At 53.6% G+C, this 20,150-nt stretch overlaps 8 protein-coding genes across 8 annotated transcripts; 5 read left to right on the forward strand and 3 right to left on the reverse strand.

Annotated features, from left to right (window-relative positions):
- Positions 1-2,971: 2,971 nt before the first annotated feature.
- On the reverse strand, positions 2,972-4,852 carry J4E86_003710 (uncharacterized protein; the record flags this gene model as incomplete). Its single annotated transcript, XM_051444262.1, has 3 exons — positions 2,972-3,776; positions 3,828-4,351; positions 4,400-4,852. The coding sequence occupies 3 exons, from the start codon at positions 4,850-4,852 to the stop codon at positions 2,972-2,974; spliced, it is 1,782 nt and encodes a 593-aa protein (XP_051303887.1).
- A 792-nt stretch (positions 4,853-5,644) lies between these two features.
- Positions 5,645-7,159, forward strand: J4E86_003711 (uncharacterized protein; the record flags this gene model as incomplete). Its single annotated transcript, XM_051444263.1, has 1 exon — positions 5,645-7,159. One exon carries the CDS (start codon positions 5,645-5,647, stop codon positions 7,157-7,159), a length of 1,515 nt encoding a protein of 504 aa, XP_051303888.1.
- Positions 7,160-8,873: 1,714 nt separating this feature from the next.
- Positions 8,874-10,457, forward strand: J4E86_003712 (uncharacterized protein; the record flags this gene model as incomplete). The annotated part of the gene is made up of 2 exons (XM_051444264.1): positions 8,874-9,166; positions 9,215-10,457. 2 exons carry the CDS (start codon positions 8,874-8,876, stop codon positions 10,455-10,457), a joined length of 1,536 nt encoding a protein of 511 aa, XP_051303889.1.
- A 435-nt stretch (positions 10,458-10,892) lies between these two features.
- Positions 10,893-11,401, forward strand: J4E86_003713 (uncharacterized protein; the record flags this gene model as incomplete). The annotated part of the gene is made up of 2 exons (XM_051444265.1): positions 10,893-11,319; positions 11,352-11,401. The coding sequence occupies 2 exons, from the start codon at positions 10,893-10,895 to the stop codon at positions 11,399-11,401; spliced, it is 477 nt and encodes a 158-aa protein (XP_051303890.1).
- Positions 11,402-11,805: 404 nt separating this feature from the next.
- J4E86_003714 (uncharacterized protein) lies at positions 11,806-12,068 on the forward strand (the record flags this gene model as incomplete). The annotated part of the gene is made up of 2 exons (XM_051444266.1): positions 11,806-11,917; positions 11,938-12,068. 2 exons carry the CDS (start codon positions 11,806-11,808, stop codon positions 12,066-12,068), a joined length of 243 nt encoding a protein of 80 aa, XP_051303891.1.
- A 2-nt stretch (positions 12,069-12,070) lies between these two features.
- On the reverse strand, positions 12,071-13,632 carry J4E86_003715 (uncharacterized protein; the record flags this gene model as incomplete). Its single annotated transcript, XM_051444267.1, has 5 exons — positions 12,071-12,282; positions 12,337-12,709; positions 12,757-13,071; positions 13,126-13,330; positions 13,526-13,632. The coding sequence occupies 5 exons, from the start codon at positions 13,630-13,632 to the stop codon at positions 12,071-12,073; spliced, it is 1,212 nt and encodes a 403-aa protein (XP_051303892.1).
- A 603-nt stretch (positions 13,633-14,235) lies between these two features.
- J4E86_003716 (uncharacterized protein) lies at positions 14,236-16,517 on the reverse strand (the record flags this gene model as incomplete). The annotated part of the gene is made up of 2 exons (XM_051444268.1): positions 14,236-15,960; positions 16,011-16,517. 2 exons carry the CDS (start codon positions 16,515-16,517, stop codon positions 14,236-14,238), a joined length of 2,232 nt encoding a protein of 743 aa, XP_051303893.1.
- Positions 16,518-17,742: 1,225 nt separating this feature from the next.
- J4E86_003717 (uncharacterized protein) lies at positions 17,743-19,545 on the forward strand (the record flags this gene model as incomplete). The annotated part of the gene is made up of 1 exon (XM_051444269.1): positions 17,743-19,545. One exon carries the CDS (start codon positions 17,743-17,745, stop codon positions 19,543-19,545), a length of 1,803 nt encoding a protein of 600 aa, XP_051303894.1.
- Positions 19,546-20,150: the final 605 nt, after the last annotated feature.

A 20,150-nucleotide genomic window follows, 5' to 3' on the forward strand; every position in this document is an offset into this window, starting at 1 on the left:
AATGCGAGGGTGTTTCTAACCCTTGGAGCGGCGTGGACAGCTCGGAAGCAGTGATGGGCGGCGCATGTTGAGAGACATCGACCGAAATCAGAGCGATCTTGTAAGCTGTCAAGACAGCGGATCTGACGTTGGGGTTTTCGAATGGTCGTCATTGCCGCTATGCCTGGCCGGCAGAACGTCGGTGCAGGGTCCATGGTCACCCACCTTCACAGGGCCAAAGCGCAGCTTGCAGCGCTAGCACGCGATCATGTGACCGTTAGCGCGCCAAGCCCACAGCGCCCATATCAACCTCGCGCAGCCCTTCCCCTTCTTCCCTCCTTAGCTCTCTTTGCCTTTTGGCTTAGGTACGTCCTCCTTCTACAAACACCTTCGAGACACCTGCTGACTCACCCCTCCAGATCAAGTGTAGTATCTGTTCTTTTCAGTTTAATCTCTGAAACGTAAGCCTTCTCTCACCTATTACCCTTTTCGGCATCGCGCTAACATCTCCCAGGTCACTACGGTGACTTCAAGATTATTCTTATTTTTGGACTCAGGTCTTGGGTCCCTGGGCTTGCTCATACTCCGGACCACAGTGTCGCCAGTATCGCACTATCTCTGGCTGACGCGACCACTTTTTCATTGAGACTTCTGGCTTGCCAGTTGCTTGAGGAAGAAGCTTGCTTTTTACCTTTCCCTATCACTGCTCAGTCGGTAATGATCTTGGATGATTGCGCGCTTTGGGAGCTCCAGGAAAGCGGATATCCATTTGATGTACTGACCGCGCCAAGGTTTCCACCGACATGTATCCATGCTCATCCATAAAAGCTGACTTCGCGCTACCATGTATCGCCAGTAGGCTGCAGAGTAAAGCTGCAGCGACTGCTCAAGCCAAACCGTGGTCATGGGCAACATCCCGACAGACAGTCAGCTGCTTCAGATGCTACACCCCAATGAAGCTGGTATCCGATTGCGCCAACTTATTTTGGCATGACACAGGTCGATGTGCGCACCTTGCGATAGCCCTCTTGGCCCACATCACGATCGCACCATCGTGTGCCACGGCATGTCCTCTCTTTTATACATGCGGGCTGGCGAACCCAGGTCGATAAAGCATGAAGGATGTAAAAGAATGCTCGACACAATGCTCCATCTGCGCGTATGCGAAGTGATAATCCTCTTACACTGTGCTAGACTTGCGATGATGCCGTCGCTTCTACGGACATGTCGCGCGACCCCCGATTTCGAATTCTGATAGAGGGAGAAATGCGGGAATCCTGGGCGAATATGCGTCGAAAACGTTGTATTGTCCGTCCAGGAATCCCGCTAGTGTGCTTGGAGTGAACGGCGGAAGATGCAGACGGCTGACGAGGGTAGCAGAATCTTTCGCCGTTGCATTCGTACCACCAATAATCGGTCTCTTCTTCGTGATCCGCTTTCTTGAATCTTACCGGCGACACCGCTTCTCGTGAGCTTTTCTTCAAGCGCTCATATACTAGGCGCTTCAGGTCTTGCATTAGAGACATTTCGATGCCCATCTCGTATCCTAACAGGTACAGGCAGTTCCTTAAAAGTTTTCGAGGTCTCGGACGCAATGGATGCTTGAATGTGCTAATGACGCTTAGAAACACTTCAACGACACTCTTGTTGTAGTCGACTGTGAACCGATCTTCTTCCTTCACGACACCCATCATGCCGTACACTTTGTCTCGAGCATCCTCACATGTGTTTTCAGAAAACATCTTGATGCAGTCCGTCCACTTCAACTGTGGCCTTAGGTCCCAACGCTTTCTTGCATGCCCCAAGAGGCCGCTGAACCCATGGGGCGTTCGACCACGCAATTGGAATTTCCAGACTGCCCTGCACCAAACCTCATCCAATCTCTTCCATCCAACGCAGCGTTTCCCGTTAAGGTGAAGTTTGACACTCTTTGAAAGCAATATCTCTTGTATTATCCATAGTCTTCTAAAGTAGTCGTTCTCGAACAGCACGATGATCGACGCAGTGTCGAGATCCTGGTCATTGAAGCGATCGACTTCCCCCGAAGGCGCCAAGGGTACATCGCCCAGCCAGACAATGACAGAGGTGGCGTCGCTGTAGATACGCGACATCATTCCGACCTGGTGGTTTCGTTCCGCTGTATCCGCCTGCGCAATGCAGATTTGATCGATCCATAGCCACGCATCCACATCTTCTCGCAACTCCAACAAGCATGCGTGCAGAATGTCTCGAATCTTTAGTCCCTGCTCTCCGATGAAGATGTCATGCGATGGCGATGGCGGGCCCCACCGGTAGGACAGAGCGATGTATTCTGGGGCCTGCTCGAGCCGAAAGACTTCGATTTCGCAGTTTATGGGGCCTTGTTCCTCTTTGCGAAGCTTGAGCAGGCGTATCTCGTCTAGAGAACGACTAAGTGGCTGGTGCTTGTATGTTGCGGGCTTCGTTGGCGGCTCAAGGCATGCTTCGTGAGGCTCTCCGATGATTGTCGCATCCCGTTCGCACATCGCGCATTGTCTTTGGCTGTTGAAGTTTCGGGTGCTTCGTTGTCGAGATGACTTCCGTGTTAAGGCGAGGATGCATTCTAGGCAGACGAGATCTTGTTATCGTCCATGGCAGCTGAGGCAATGCGGGGCTGTGCAGCAACCACGCGTCGTGGCGTTTTCAGCCTTGTAAGCTGACCGGATAGCCAGGTAGAAAGTGCATGAACGCAAAGCTGGGGGAGCAGGCCTCGGTGAAAGATTCTTGCTCTACATAGTTCTACAAGATGGGTGACATGGTGCCGACATGATGGCGTTGAGATCCATCTTCTGCCGCCGGAATCTAGCGTCGAGCACAGACCCCGATCTCGCACCACCTGAGCCACCGAAACACCAACAACAACACAAACACAAAGTGAGCGACAGAACTACCATACAAAAGACCCAAGAACGCCTCCCAATCTCGCGTGTGCGGAACAATCTAGAAACACCGAACAACGTCATGTAATGCGCAACTACCAAGGGCAGACAAACACAGGCTGTCGCGTGTAATCGCCGCACTGGTACTCGCCCTTCTCCGCATTCACATCGTTGGGATCCTTGTCGGCCGGATCATTCACGCAGCCAATGACTCTCTCGCCACACCAGAGCGCTCCCGGGTCGTCGCCGTCGTTCTGGTACCGGCACTTCTGCCCGTCAATCTCAAGGTCGAGCTCCTTGGTGCCGCCAGGGTACGTTGTGCCAGACTCATCCCATGGTACAGTTTCAAAAGGTCGGAGGAAGTCTTCGCGACATCCGACGCCCTTTTCAAAGTCGGCTTCGAGGAAGAGCCAGTCCATCGTGGGGGCACCACGCACGTAGGAACCGAGGACTGCGAGCTGCTTGGTTGGTCCGGTCGGCTCCGGCTCAGCATGATCGCAGACGCCACGCCTGATCTTCTTTCCAGGCGGGTTGGGAAATCCATTGTGTAGGTCTTGAATGGCTTTGTCTACCTTGCCCATGAAGTCTTCCATGCCCATGTGCTCTCCCTTTTTTTCAACCGTGAACACCTGAGCGAGATCACGGAATTCGAAAAGAGGCACCCAGCGCTGAGATTTGAACATCTGTTCCTCTCTAATGCCCAGTTTCCCGATAGACCCGTCATTGACCTCCTTGTCAAACTTTGTGAGATCGTCTGGGCTTTCTGATTCTGGGTCCAGACCATGAATCCAGTCTTTGATGTTGCATCTAGCTGGACCCCGGGAAAACGTGAGGTCTCCGAAGTCATCGTCGGTAGGTTTGGGATTTTCGGGAGTACCCGTGCAATACTCTTCATCAATACTACGTTCTGTCAGTGTGGTCGAACTGTTTACAAGTCTAGACGAAACCTACTTGGTACCGCCTCTCTCGTAGCATGCAAGGACGTTGAACAGGGCCCAAAGGTCATCTCCCTTTGCTGGCAACTTGGAGCTAACCTGCGCAAATATCTTGTTGAAGTTTGTTCGAGGCATGAACGTCGTGTAAAGCTTGGGACTTGTGGCGAAAGGATCACTTGCAAGTTTGGCGTACGACAAAACCAGGGTGCAAAAGGCCAACACATCATCCGTGACCAGTTCCGGGCTGATGCCGCCTGGACTAGTCTGAAAGTGCTCCTTCGTCACAAGCATGAGATGCTCGTCCCCTTGATTACAGTACCCAACGAGGACATTCCTATCGTCACCGCTGACGTCTTCGAAGCTCTCTTTCATCAGGCTGTATAGCGCCTCCAACGGCATCCCCGTGGTGATCTGGGCCCCGAATTCCACCTCCTCGGGGGCTTGGTCCTTTCTGGTTGCGATTCTCCATGGATTACAGTTGTTTTCGGCGATGTCAACCTTTCGGTCATCTTCGCTGCCTTGCCATGGCTTCCAGTCAATCTAAACCTGTCAGCAAAGAATATTGCGGATGCGTTGAATGGCTCTTACAAGGTCCTTGGCCATAGCTGCCGCGACCTTAGCGCCATTGGTATCGTCACTTGTGCTGCCTACTTTGACTTCATTACCGTCGATGATGTATTCAGCTTGAAGATACTCCGCGTCGGCGCCAGAGTCCGCAGTAAGCTTCCAGTTCTTGCCTGTTCGATCGGCAATGACCTTGTACTTGGCTGCAAATGTATCCTGTTTGCTGCAACCTGGTTTCCGAAGGTTGAATATGGGAGACTCAAACTCGGCGCCAATGCCGGCCGTACGGACCGTAGCGTCTACATTGGCTCTGTTGGGGTCATTGGCCATCTCATTCTGGGTTTCTATCTGGCAGTCCTCCAGAACGGGGCGGTCCGCGCGCTGTTCGAGCGGTGTGTGGATGACGGCTGCAGACGCTGTGAGAACGACTGAGGCACAAAGCAAGAACCGCATCGCAGAGGATTGCTTTGAGCTCATGATGAAGAGAGGATAACTCGATAATGAAGAAAAATGGGAAGAAAATGAAATGGTGAAAATGATGTTGAAGCAGTCATGGACTGGCTGCGGTGTTTGTATCAACAAGAGAGGCAATGCAGGTCATCTTTATAGCCTTGACATGAAGACAAGTATCGATTCTGGTGACCAGATTAAGCCCCCTTCCTCCGAGATTGCTTGCTGGAAATAGTATCCTGCAGAATGACTTCTTCGTGTTTCGCCCGACGCGGGCAGATGGCCGCCCCATCTTGTTGCAACGATGGCTTTTGCTTAGAAGGAGCTCCTCGTTAGAACGCGGATAAGACGGGAACGTGATGAAGACAACGCGAAGTTGTGTAATACGGGGTCTGGAAAAGGAGCGGTGGTGGATAGGAGCATTCGGTTGAGGGCAAGACAAGGCCCCAGTCTGAATCACTCCGAGTTTCCAAACTCCATCGCATACGCCCCGTCTGAGTCAAAGGCGTATTTTTTTTCATGATGTGGGCATGGAATAGAGGAGTCGGTTGAGGATGAGCCTGGATCAGAGGGCGAGGCCGGCTTGGCGGGCTTGTAAGCCAGGGCAGGTCTATCCAATAGAGACCCTTCCTTAGTCGCTAAAGTCCTCCGCCAGGGTCTGTCCTGAAGGCATGACGTCAGCCCGAAACAACATCTACTACACATATCACGGACCCCAAGGCTTCACTTCGACACTGTCTGCCGAACCACCTCCGTAGACTTTGGATCTTCGACCCCTTCCAACGCCCCCGCTTTCTCAAGGCCGTCTACAGCGCCGCCATGGCTTTACTTAAGTTGGCTGACGAGCTACTCGTGCTCATCGTCGACCATACGATCCCAGAAGGCTTCGAGAGCCTGTGTCTGTCTTGTCGCAAGTTTCACACGCTTTGCAAGCCCTTGCTCAAGCACCACAACGAACTCCGCTCGCACTTTCGCAATTTCAGTTATTATGTCAAGGACAAATACCCTTCCCTCACCATCAGAACGCCGTTTGAACTCATAGCCCGAATCGCTGAAGAGCCAGTTGTTGCGCGCTACATCGAGCATGCAGATTTCAAGGCGGACCTTCGGCTACCTGTTGGCGGGCGCCTCTGGATCATGGAAAGGGATGGCTATCGTCCTGAGACCGTTCGCGACTTATTCGCCAGTTCGAAGTACTTGTCAGACAACGAGTGGCAGGACTACTTCGAAAAGTATGAACGAGGTCTGGAAGACAACCAATATACTCAGGCTGCCTCGTCGTTTCTTCTAACACTGCTGCCCAACGTCAAGACCGTAATTCTTCCCTTTCGCTGGACACACGACAAAGAAACCGATAAGCTCTTTGAGGCCATCGTCCATCATGCGCGTCAACTCAACGCCACTTCGACCAATGCTAGTCTCGCATTGGTGACCACCCTGAAGACTGGGTTCTCATATGCAATGCGGCAAGGTCTTGTCCTGAACAAGATTACTCCGCTCCTGGCCCTTCCAAACATCCATACATTCCACGGCCCCACCTCCATATCCGACATTGAAGCTCGCGAGCCCGCTTCTCCATGTCAACCAATCCCGCCCCCTGTGGGCGGAACACTGGAAATAGCCTACCTGCGTGGCTGCAACCTCGATGGTCCCACTATGCAACACTTCCTGCGCTACACGCCGCGCCTGAAAACGCTCGTTTACTCTCACTCTGACAAGCAACTCAGTCGAGTTTGGGATATTTGCGACCTCGTTACGACTATCGGCAAGGAGGCTGGCAGCCATCTCGAAGAGCTGTCCATCACAAAGCGCGAATTTAGCGGCAAGATCGCGCTTGGAACAGCGACCATGCGCGACTTCCCGCGTCTGCACAAGCTAGAGATCCCTCTTGACCTTGCGACTTGCGTCATTAGATCCGCCGCCCACCTCGGAACGGATCCTGCAGATCAGTCTCATGTCAATCTTCTGATGTGTGGCCTAGTCCCCGCTTCGGTCACTCGGTTGTTCCTAACATCAGAAGAGTGGAAAAGCCGTGACGACGACCACAACTCCACGGCCTTGTCAGAGACAATCGACGGGGTTCAAGTATTTGAGGGGAGACCGCAACAGCACAAGCAAACCCTCGAAACCATGTTTCACGGCTTTGCTGAGAAAAAGGACGAGCAGTTACCTTGCCTCAAAGAAATACGCATGTCTTGTCATTGGTCTGCCGACGAAGCTTTGAAAGCCCGATGCGAGAGCTTGCGCGCTGAGGTGGAGAGTGTGGGCGTGGAAGCTCATATTCATGCTAATCGGTGGACGCAAGCGATGGATTATGCGGGGAGATCGCCGTAGACATCGTAATGCAAGTTTCTTCATCCATAGCTCTCCATGACTTTCGGTGCCTTGCGTGTATCCCTTTGTTGATTGCCCTGCGTTCCTGTCAGCGATTACGCCCTGCAGCTATGGAACGCCGCGCCGAAGTGGCAATGAGTACAACAACGCTCTGAACTGGAACGAAAGTATATGAAGGATGTGTAACCAGGCATAGAGTCTGAGGGGCCAAGGCATGTCAATCAGCCATCTTTCGTAAAAGTTGTTTCAAAGTAAAACGCGCGGGAGAAGAACAGTAAGACAGCGAGGCGTTCAGTATCGGACACCACCCGCGAAACGTCGTTTCTTGCGAATGGCCCCAAAGTTGCCTTGAACGATACTTGATGTGACTACAGTAACAGGCCTACTCCATGTCTCGATAGCCAAGATGTGAGATGGTGGCACGGAAATACAAATCTCTCGAAGAGGAAAAAAAAAGTGTAATACTGTGCCTCGCAGCTGACGTAGGTCTTGTCGCGAAGGATTGCGGCGCTTACACCTGGGTCTACGCGCGTACTTACAGGCCGTGATCTTCGCCCCGTCACGTCATGCCCAGATGGTCAGAGATGAAGAGACATTCAGTTTCAGCATCAGCATATACGAACATACCCGCCTGCGGGCGGCCTCTTCGCTCAGCCTTATCCGCCTCGCTACCTAGATTGGGTTGTTGTCGGAAACGTCCGCCGACGCCTGACGCAATTAGGGTCCAAGCAGATCTCATCTACTCCAGCGGTACCTAGCCGCAGACTCAAAAGTACGATCTAGGTACCCTCGACATTGAGGCAACATGCAAAGAAGCCCATAGCCTGCACTGATACCACGTCTTGGGATGTGAATATCAGCGAGGCTGACTTTGTGAAGCTCAAAGCCGGGTTTGAGCCTCAAGACCAGGACGACAAATGGCGTGACTGGCATACAGAGGAGAGGCATAACGGCAACGTCCTCATCCACTATGCGCGGGCCGAAACGGGCGATGGACTGTATATCCATGATGTAAAGCCAAATGACGGTGACAGCGGTACCGGTGCGAACATCAAAGCGATCATCTGAGCGCAGAATAAAGACGGTACCTAGGTATCTTCATCTCGGAGATGCAGCCCTGGAGGGCAAGAAAGACGCCATCATGATGACAAGAGCCGTGCTCGACTGTAACATGGAACCGCTTCCGGAGTACGGCTTCAACGATATCTGGGATCATGGCGCAGCCGCACTTCCTGTGGATGAGCAAGGATAGCGAGACTCGGACGCGTACCTCAAAAATCTCAAGAAGGGTTTCGATGTGATTAACGTGGAAGATGGACCTGGCGTGCACGGCGTCTGCAGCGTGTAGCGGATCACATTGCCAGATTGGAGTTGGTTTAGACAAGCTCGAAAGTGGGTCAAGCTTTGGAGGGGCTCGCTTGGACGAGCTTTTGCGGGGATAGCAACGGGTTAGGGCCGGTTGACCATGGAGCTCTATCAGCGATATCACGGCATAGATAAACAATTCCGGCTTCTATAAGACGCGATATCGCTCTTACTCATCGGTGATATTTTCGTCTTTTACTGTCTTACCTTTTCATTCGATATACGTCGTTTTTGTGGTGTGGCAGAGTTCACATCTACGCGTCGCGTCTCCCCGCATTAGCTCCCCGCAGTGTCAACACAGCTATACGCCGTCTTTCTTCCGACAACAACTATTGTGACGACGACCACGATGGCGTCTCTCGCTCGCACCGCAGGGCGTCTTCGAGCCCCAGCTTTTCGCACAAATGCTCGCGTAGCTTCCAGGGCACCAATTGCATCACAGAAAAGACATGCCTCTGCAGCAGCAGCCGCAGTTGCAGAGAGCGGCGAGCATTCCTTCTTCCCAGATGAGCCTCGCCAGCCTACTGTGAAGACTCAAATACCCGGCCCGGAGAGCAAGAAGGCTATCGAAAGACTAAGCAAGGTCTTTGACACCAGGAGCTTGAACATGATGGCCGATTACTCGCAAAGCTATGGCAACTAGTACGTCCTCCATACATCCAGGAAAGAATACCAATTGACATCTTCCAGCATCGCAGACCTCGACGGCAACGTCCTCCTCGACGTATACGCCCAAATCGCCTCCATCCCCGTAGGCTACAACAACCCGTCCCTCCTGCTCGCCGCCACCTCCCCCGACATGGCCTCCGCCATCATCAACCGGCCGGCACTAGGAAACTTCCCGCAGCACGACTGGGCCGACATCCTCGAAACGGGCATCCTATCCGTCGCGCCCAAGGGCCTCAACCAAGTCTTCACCGCGCAAGCCGGCTCCGACGCCAACGAGCTCGCCTACAAAGCCGCCTTCATGTGGAAGCGACAACAACAACGCGGCGGCATCGACGCCGACTTCTCCGCCGAAGACATATCCTCGTCCATGAACAACAAAGCGCCCGGCGCACCCGACATGTCGATCCTCTCCTTCAAAACCGGTTTCCACGGCCGCCTCTTCGGCAGTCTCTCAACCACGCGCTCCAAACCCATCCACAAGCTCGACATCCCCGCCTTCGATTGGCCCCAAGCCCCCTTCCCCGTTCTAAAATACCCCCTTCATGAACATGAAGCCGAAAACGCAGCAGAAGAACAGCGCTGCCTCGACGAAACCGAATCCATCCTCCTAAACTACCACAACCCACCCGCGGCCGTGGTAATCGAGCCCGTCCAATCCGAAGGCGGCGACAACCACGCCACGCCCTTCTTCTTCCGCGGCCTGCGCGCCCTCACCAAGAAACACAACGTCCTCCTCATCGTCGACGAAGTGCAAACGGGCGTCGGCGCGACCGGCAAGTTCTGGGCGCATGAACACTGGGGGTTGGATGCGCCGCCTGATATGGTTACTTTTAGCAAGAAAGCGCAGACGGCGGGGTATTACTTTGGGGATAATGAGCTGAGGCCGAATAAACCGTATCGCCAGTTTAATACTTGGATGGGTGATCCGGCGAGGGCTATTCTCTTCCGGTCTATCATTCAAGAGATCAACCGGATGGATCTTGTTAATAACACTGCGGCGACGGGTGATTATCTCTTTGCGGGCCTGCAGAGGTTGAGCGAGAGGTTCCCGCAGGAGATTCAGAATCTGAGGGGGAAGGGGCAGGGAACGTTTATTGCGTTTGATAGTGTGAGGAGGGATGAGGTGCTCAGGAAGGCGAAGGGCGAGGGTGTCAACATCGGCGGGTCGGGAGAGAGGGCAGTTAGGTTGAGGCCCATGCTAATCTTCCAAAAGCACCACGCGGATCTTTTGCTGGAGAGGTTGGAGAAGGTTTTCCACTCTTGAGACGGCACATAGGTTGTGGGATCATGGATCTGGGACGACCATGTGAAGGACGATTAATGGCTTGGGATGAACAAAGCGGAGTTCGAAGGCGTTAAATAGTCGTATCTGGGTCTTTTTAAAGGATGTCATGACGACGATGTTCATTTCTATCGAGTCCTTGTTGGTAAACACTAAACTCCTGTCTGGAGGGTATATATTATGTAGCTTCGGACATGTTCACAATCTAAAACCCATTCATCTTCATCAAACAATACCTTCCCAACAGATTTACCAACTTCTTTACTACCAATTGTCTCGGAATCTTCAGACGCGAAGGACCGGAGATAAGAAAGCCGCGCTAGTTAACCCCGCCAAAAGTTTCGCGTCAAGATACCTCGGAGCTCCAACATTTACACGAGCATACCCAGCTTGCGCGCACGCTCAGCAACCCTCGTTATGGCACCAATATCTACTCAAACGGCCCCGAAAGCCTCTGCGACCGCCGATCCAGACCCTCTAACCTCCACGAACGCGCTCGCGCCCACCACAGAAGACACAGCCGTACCCGACGCACCTCTCACCCCAAACACACCAACCACCAAAAAGCGCAAACGCAAAGACAAGCCCACCGAAAAGGCTATTCATATCCTGCACCAGACCACATTCCGAAAAACCAGCTGGAGTTACTTCCACCTTATCCTCCTCACACCAGGAACCGCTTCCTTACCTCCCACCACCCCGTCCAACCCATCCAACCCATCTCCTCCCACACCCACACCCTCCATCTCCCCCCTCCTAACCTCAACCCTCCTCACCGCCCCCCTGCGCGCCTACCTCGGTACCACCGGCACCGCGATCCCCATCGACACACTCAAGATACATGGTCGGGAAGTATGGGTGCGGATTCCGCGGCAGGATGCGCGTGGGTTCCGGGCGAGTTTGAGTGGGTGGGTGGGGAGCTGTGAGGGGTATGAGGTACCTGGAGTTGAGGGGGTGGGACAAGGACAGGGGAGGGTGAGTGTGGCGTGGAGGGTTGTGGGGGAGGGGGGTGTATTGGGGTGTTTGGGTGGGAGTGGGAGTGGGGATGGAGGGGATTTGTTTGGGTGAGGAATATGGCATGTACGAGTTGAATGGGCATGGTGGTGCACAGCGACGGCTATGTGGAAAGTTTCGGGGAGAGCTGAGGGAAAGAGGGCAACCGGCGCGGTTGACAAAAGAGACATGTCGGATTGCCAGTCCTCGATACGCCCCAGACACGCGCAGTTACCGGCCCTCGTACTACACAGATATCAGTCAAGCGAGGGAAAACGACGTAGGAAGAATCAGGCTGCGATCGAAGTCGAGATTACGACCAGACCTACCCATCGAAATGAGTCCCGATGCCAAAGAGCCACGGACACTGCTATGCCAGATCACTGGGAAAACACAAGACAGGACTCAGGAAGAGAACAAAGATTATTCAATCTACACAGTTCAGAAAGGTATCTCTAGCAAGACCAAGACACGATGTTCAAAACACTGAACATCGTCCGTTCCTCTCTCATCGCCATACTGCTATACCGCAATCTACCCGAGACCGTGTACCCCTTTATCCAAGTACCGCGCAACGAATCGGCCGATCGAGTGCGATAGATTTACTGCCAACCCGGCTGAGGAGTGTGGTGGCTCGGCGGGCCTCCGTACCCAGCCTGATGGCCACCAGGAGGAGGAGGATACTGTTGACCGCCGCCATATTGGTTGGCGTGCGTGGGAGCACCGCCGTACTGGTTGTGCTGGTGGTTATCGTAGTTTGCGGCGCCGCCGTAGGGACCGGTTGGTGCGCCGTATGCCGGACCTCCGTAGCCAGCTAGATGAATGTTAGTTCTCACGTCTTCCCCTTTCGCGGTGACATTGTTCATACCTTGTTGTCCGTAGCCGCCTGGTGGGCCGCCTGCCGGTGGTCCTTGACCGTAGCCTGGTGCTGGCCCACCGTATCCTGACTGTTCACCGAATCCAGCTTGCGAGCCGTAGCTTTGATGCTGGCCGTGTTGGCCGTGTTGGCCGTGCTGTTGCTGCTGGGGCGGAGAGTGTTGTCCGCCGTAGCCTCCGTGGGCTTGACCCTGACCGTATTGTTGTCCAGGACCTGGAGATGAGTAGCCATGGCTTGGAGCGCTGCCGCCGTATTGGCCGCCTTGAGCGCTGGGGTTGTAGGACGTTGGCGGGGCGGTGCCGGTGTAGGTGCCGCCTGACGAGGCACCGGAGTAGCCGTAGTCGCCGTTATTGGGCTTGTTGTGCTAGATGTTGTCAGCGCGTTTCTCTGAGTCGAGACTCATGTCCATACCGATGATCCTCCACCGAGGACGCTTCCAAGCATGCCTCCAAGACCACCACCACCGCTCGATGCGTGGCCAGCGCTGCCACCATGTTGACCTCCAGAACTTCCATGCTGCTTCCCACCACCTAGCAGGCCACTAGCCAGCTGTCCAACAAGCTGTCCCGCACCACCGCCACCAGAGTGACCCCCAGAAGAACCACCATGTTGTTTTCCACCTCCGAGGAACGATCCAGCGAGTTGACCGACGAGGTTTCCCGAGCCACCGCCGCCATGTCCACTATTACTCTGCTTGTTGCCCATGAGCGCGTTCATCGCGAAGCCCTATCTCCATTGTCAGCCAGCGCCCGATTGATGCCCAAGTAGCATGTCGCGTACACCCAATCCACCTGCCCTGTCGCCAGTCGGGCCGTCGCCCATGCCTCTTTGTCCGTCGCCTGCATCGGGGCCTGAGGTGCCGGGGACGTTGTATGGGTTCGTCTGTTGCGCGGGTGTGCTGTGGGACGAGGAGCCGCCTACGGGCGCTTCGCTCGTGGGCAGTTCCCATTGCGAGACGCCGGTACTGATCTGGACATCTATCGCCCTGGTGTCAGTATGTTTTGCTTCATTCGCGGGCCGAGGCGTGGTTGTGGAGATAAATCGCGCGATGATGCGGCCAAGGCTACGTACAGTAATACTTTCGGGATCTGTGGTCTATGTCAGTTTCGTGTCGCGGGGCATGTGGTGCGGAGGCGGGGCAGCCAGCGTGTCTTCTATTATGCTTGGGAGAGAGACGTACGAGTTATCCCACTGCGCTATCCATCCAGCGGGCAGCTTGGGAAGCGTAGGGTCGGTAGGGCCCGAGTCTGGCGAGACAGGCGGGATGGGAGGTGTGGGTACCGCCATGTCGTCGGTGTGGAGAGCAGGGGATGGCGGGGTACAAAGGGGGGATGCGATAGGAAGGGAGGAGGAAGAATATAAGAGAGATTCAGTATAGGAAGAGAGGCGGCCGGAAATATCAACACATCGCAGCCAGCGGTTATATGACAGGAGTGCGAGCAGCAATGGGCGGGTGGTCCTTGTTAGCGGTCATGGTGGGGATTGGCCAGGATGCTGGGACGCTCTGCGAGGCTGTGCACTTGCGCAGTCACTCGAGTGACGCATGTCTTGCGCGCGAATGTGTTTCTTCAGCTGCCTTGCATCGCTGCCATCACAAACAAGCTAATCACATTCACACGGCAAACCCGATGATCGCTTGGCATGGCTGGCTTCTACATGTGGCTGAGACAGCTGCCAAACGGTTCCCAGAGCCCGACCTTTGCGCCCGATGCAACCCAATACTAACACACGGATATCTGAATAACCAACCACATAAACGCCTCCCTAATGCATAGTTCCTGTCTTGATCCGAGCATGAACCCCAAAGCCCGACGCCTGTCATATCTGTACAAGACGTCATACCCGCACCTGAAACCCAAACACCCAAGATTACTCCTTAATGAAAGTGGATCACCACGCATACCCGCCTCCATCGTCATTTTCGTTATCGTTACCGTTCCACTCCTCATCCCCACTGGGCTCTGCGTCAAGGAAGTCGGCCTCGTTGAATATTTCCTCGCGCGGTCGGAAGTTGTCGATGCGGAAAATGACGGTGTGGCATCGACCTTGCACAAAAGGCTCTTCTTCATCTGAAGCCGCCTCTTCCTCCGAGGCAGCGTCTTCGTTGGACTCCTCATCGTAGCTTAGAGCTGCTTTTGAGCGAGAACGAAGACGCTTCGAACCCCAGCGTTCTTCTTGCTTCTGCACGCGTGACGGTACCAGAGGAACGTCACTTTCGCTACCATCAGCGTCGTCTGCCAAAACCGGGTCAGCCTTCTCCGCCATTTCTTCAGAAACGCCTTCAATGAAAGAGTCCACCTTCTCCCCGTCGTCGCCGCGAGCCTTCCATTCTCTAAAAGCTCTGAGAGACGCAAGGATGGGATCAGGTGTTTCCCACTTTCTTGCAAAGACCTTTCTGAACTTGGCAGTCCACTTCTGTCTGAACTCGGCTCTCTGCCGCCAGTCGGTGTCCACCATTGCGATGATAGTGATCTCCTGAAGCAGGGGAAGTTCTTCAGCAGAGTTGATGAGCGAGCTGAAGAAGTTGTCTGCAGACTTCGAATTCCAGTTCCGCAAGTACTGGCAGTCAAGGGTACGAAGTGATGTTGGCCAGGTGGGCATTTCGTTCTCGCCAAGAAGCGTCTCGTAGAGAGGCTCGTTATCCGAGGACATGACAAGAGAGCTGTAGTAGGTAGCATCCATTCTGAGGACCTCGAGCTTAGGGCAAGAACGCTTCAAGTCGACTAGGAATGACATGTCTAGAGCCTGGTTATGATTGAGGGTTAGCTCCTCGAGGTGAGAGCCATGTGTGGCCAAAAAAGCCTGGAATGCATCAGAGAGTAGCTCGCCGCAGTTGATGATGCTGAGACTGGTGAGATCAGTGGGCAACAATGGAAGCAGACGCCCGCTGATAACACCACAAGTCTCAAAGGACAAGCTTCTGAGATTAGGGAGCACAGCCAGCGCAGATGCCAGCAGTTCTTCTACTGTAGGTCGACCGTCATCCTCTTCCGGGTCCTCGCGAACAACTTCGGGGTGGAACTTGACGAGCGACACATCGCGGAGACTCTGAAATGCGGTTCCTTCGTGGATGGTCTTGATCCATAGAGGTCCTTGACTACAGAACGTGCTGTTCCATCGCCAACTTCTCAAGCGGAGGCTAGTCTGGCGAAGTGCATCAAAGAGCTCGGCAGGATATACCCAGCGCCGAAGTCGCCTAAGCCGCGGGCGAAAGGGTGGCCGGTCCATAGGATCAAAGATGTCAATTTCCCGCAGTGTCGTCAGTGACCGGACCAGGGCCGCAAGGTCGGCAGCGCTGTTTGCGTGATCCGTCAAAGCAGTCATCTGTGTAGCATCCAGCTCCAATCTTTTGACCATGACCCGATAGTCATCGTGAGCCCCTGGTGGAGGAGTGATCAGATGGTGAACGAGGTCTTTGCGCGTCTGTCTGATGGCGAATATGGGCGGGTTACGATACAGAGCCGTCAGAGCCGGTTTCGTAAAGGTTGAGCACATCCTGGCCATTTGTACTAGCCACGGTATCGCTGCGGTAGGCTTCATGTTCTCGTCGTGGAGCGGATGGGAGGCGTACACGAAGATCTGGAGGAGTACGTGATATGGCAGGGAAGCCCAGGCCTGAATATGAGAATTAGCATTGATCGATCCATCAGGTACAGAAGACATACCGGCTTGTGTCCATCAGAGGGGATAGTCGTCTTGCGCTCGACTTGAACCTCCTTGTTTGGCTTCAGCGGTGCGCCTATGACGGCTTTCCTTCGCGATCTACTCCTCTTGGTGCCTCCTATCTTCTCTGGTCGTGGTGACGGCGCTGCAACCGGGCGCGACCTTGTCCTCACTGTCATGACGCGCTCATCCTCCAGCTCGAAGTCGGCATCTGGGTCCTCTTCGTCCTCCTCGTCTGAGCTGACATCTTTGTATGATATCCGTGGGGCACCTCGAATACGTGAGCTGCGTGAACCGCGTTGCTGCCTGATAGGGGCAGGTTCTGGCGGAGAGTGATCGCTTTCGCTGGCGGCTTCATCGTCGGCTGGGGGGCGGCGAGTCGATCGTCGAGTAGGGACAGTGCGCTTTCTGGTCGTCTGCTCATAGCCGGAGCTTTCGGAGAGATCTTCGTCGCTACTCGGCTCTTTATACGAGACTGCGCCGCGTTTGCGCTTCAGTGTGACGGCCATGTCGCACAAGGTAGGGTCCAGTGACTATGGGGGGCCAGATCGTAGACTGATTGGCTGTGAGTCCTGCCTATAAGGGGCTCCTAAGCCCTCGAACGCAGTCGCGGAGGTGCATGGAGCAGGCCAAAGTGTGAGTCAAGAGTGTGAGGACTGAGAGTGAGTGTTGCGATAGTGAAATGTCGATGCATGCGGCCTTCGGAGGTAAGAGGATCAATGAGATCATCCGGGATCCGCCAGCCGATGCGGCTTAGCCGTGACGCCCGTGCACGTGACACATGCCACAACACACCTTTGCCTGCACACACCCGTCAGGAGTGTGGGGTGTCCGTCGTGTTCGCATTGCTGCACAGTAAGCCTCGCAGAAAGTTGCGATTCAGCATCTCGCCGGCTGAGCGCTGTCTGCTTGTGCGCTATCGCGTCGTCCCTGGTAGCCGTCGCGGACCACAAACCTCTGCGAAACAACAAACACGAATCCCATCAACACAAGACATTCAACTCTTTGTCGGCCAATTTCAAAACAAAAAGAGCAATTTGCGTAATTGTTGCGCGTCTTTCTATATCGTGGGACAGACGCACGCTGGCCAGGGGCGTCAGACCGCTAGAAACAACAACAACCCTGCTTTCTCGCGATCTTCACTTCCGCGCCCAATCTCCATCCGCAACGCCGCTCTGATCAGCCGCGCAGGACCGCAGCAAACTCCATCTTCTCTCACCTGATCCCACCGATGTGCGCTCTCATTACACATTCTCGGTTGCTGTAGGATGCAACTGAGCAACCACTCAATTCTGTAAGAACCACGGTTTCTCGACAAATGAGACATTCTCTAACATGCATGTGCACTGGTAGAGCATGCTAGAACGGCGAGACAGGTTTTTCGGCAACATAATCTTCTACGACTACCTGTATAAGACGAAGAGATTACCGTTCCTGGAGCGAAATCGAAAACAAGTGCAGCAGGGCCTCTCGCATAGCCAAAGCGAAGATCAGTATTCACAGACAGGACCCCGCTTTCGCTCTCAGTGGCAACCTCCATCCTGGGATCTACTAGACGATATGATCTCAGCAGAAAAAACTGGGGGATCCTTCGTTCTTGAGGTGCACAGTATACGGCCGCTGAACGCCCCAGAGTCTTCTCAAAATGGTCGATCGAATGATCCAGCGCGGAAAGTGCGGAATATCTTACGATTGACGACCTACATCAAAACGTCAATCGTTTCATCGTCGACCATGCCCACCTGCAAGAATCCCCCAGATCAGGAAGCAACACTGCGAGGATTCGATAGATCGGAAAAGGAAGCTTCGATCGAAGTGGAGCCCATTGTCATTGATCGCGAGAGTTGGTACACCGATCCCACCAAAATCGATGATAACGATATTCACATGATCATGTTGAGTATCAATTTCGAAACTCACGACAACGTCAAGGACCTATACGATTTCATGGGCGTCAAGATCGCGGATGCATCAGCTCGTCTTTCCACGTCGTATGGGAACATCTTCGATGTGCCACAGGGAAAGATAACCTTACCACTGAAAGCATCTGGGAAACAGCTCGGTATCGGGCTAGAAGTCAGTATGCATTGGATCCCGCTTAAAAGAGACTCGGTCTTGACAGGCTACAACCGTCACCTAAAAAGCTCTATGCAGCCTCCCAGCTCATATCCTACACCACCTCTCGACATGGAACCCCGCTACAAACTCACGTTTGTGTACGGGAATGATACTCTTGAACGATCAGAGCTCATGTGTCCGCATTGCTCGAAGAGAAAAACCACTGACATTGACGATCTTAAGATGCACCTAATAAGTTGGCACGACTATTTCGATTACCAGGTCTTCCTTGAGCAGGTCGACGAGCACGGGGTGGAGCACTGGCGATTCGAGAGCGAAGTGGCGAACTACAGAACAGAACAGCGTCAACGTGCAAGCGACAACGCTGACGAACCTTATGATGTGCGCGTACTTGCACCCCCCAAACCCTTCGACAGACGAAGATTCTTGGCAGGCGATAACGAGTTTGAAAGAGCTGCGAGACTTGGCAAAGCTACCAGAAACGCGAGATCGAAACTTGCCCCAAGTGGTCAGCAAGTCGCGCCCGCACCCAGGATACGTAAACCTCCAGACCAGGTGCAGTCTAGGCCAGAAAGGGAGAAAAAGAAATTCATTGTACCGAATCCTCCGAAAGGTATTACTTTCTTCCGATCACTCAGCAGAAGACCTCTTCAGCCTGGCGAAGAGATCAGTGAGAGCGATGACGAGCTGGATGAAGAATGGCTGTATCGCTGGAAGCACGCAGAAATCGACAAAGCAAACCTATCAGAATCTGCCAGACGGTTCATAAAACTCTTCGATGACTTTATGCACGAAGAGAGCCTGCAATCAGACATACATGTTGGAGACGCCACCGTTCGGTTCGCACGAGAATGCGGTGTACGGATATGGCGGGCCGGTATCATGGGCGAATTCACACAAAAGCTCGATGAATTATTAGAGGAAGATATTATCTCCAAGGACGTACACAGCAAAGCCTTGGAGATAGTCAACGACCAGGAGACAAACATTCATGAAGCCAACGAGTTGTCTCAGCGTTTAGAAGAACTCGACGTTCAGAACCAAGAGACATCTATTGGCTCGGCCGGGCTGAGGGTGCATACAAGATCTGCGCCGAAAAGAGACAGGAAAGGGAAGGGGAAAGCAAAAGTACCAGCTTTTGACGACTCCTTTGATGACGATATTGCCGACGTTTTAGGCGATATTGACAGGTCGTACCACCGAGCACTCAATGGCTACCTGACTCCTACTACTCCAGATCCTGATGGCGATGTGGATATGAGCGAAGCACCACCGCAGGAAGTTGAACAGCCACTGAAAACACCTCAAAATGAAGATGACGATCCACCCTACGGCTTATGTTACTGTGGCCAAGATGCATCGGCGACACCAGGATCGGGTATCATCACCTGCCATGACACCGTATGTATTGCAAATCCCAAAGTGCGTCTAGAATTCCGTCAATTAACATCTCAATAGGACTGCATACGACAGATCTTTCACTGGGCATGCGCCCAACAGGACACCCACTCAATGATACCAATCCACAAACCACGCGACTGGATTTGCTCCGACTGTAAAAGCGATTGCGACATGGCGAGCTAGCTCCTCACCGTCGAAGAATCCGTGGCGCCGTAGCAAGGCTACCATCTCCTTGACTCTTATCTCGAGCATATATGGCGTTCTGGGAAGGGTAGTGAGCAATGAGCTTAGCATTGATATACGTTTTCTGCCTTGGCAGACTAACATCCGTTTTTCCTTATCTCTTCTTGATACCACAGCATTTTTTGGGTGGGCTTTTACTTTGGCGTTTGATGTTGTGTGAGGTCGCTGCTTTGGCGACATGGAGTGCATATTGCAAGCATGGCGTGTCTGCGGTTTACTGAGGCTGATATATCCTACCAATACCATTGTTCAAAAGTTCTGCTCCTCATGATACGCACCGGAGTTGTGCGCCGTCTGTACCTGCATATTGTACTCATTTCGTCTCTGCGAACGGAATATTGAATCTATGCACGTCATCATCCACACGTAGTAATCTCATCATCGAGATATCAAAGAAGCGCACGCGACAACCGATGCCA

The sequence above is a fragment of the Alternaria arbusti genome (genome assembly GCF_024043155.1).
Source record: "Alternaria arbusti strain BMP 1465 chromosome Unknown scaffold_4, whole genome shotgun sequence".
Taxonomy (NCBI): domain Eukaryota; kingdom Fungi; phylum Ascomycota; class Dothideomycetes; order Pleosporales; family Pleosporaceae; genus Alternaria; species Alternaria arbusti.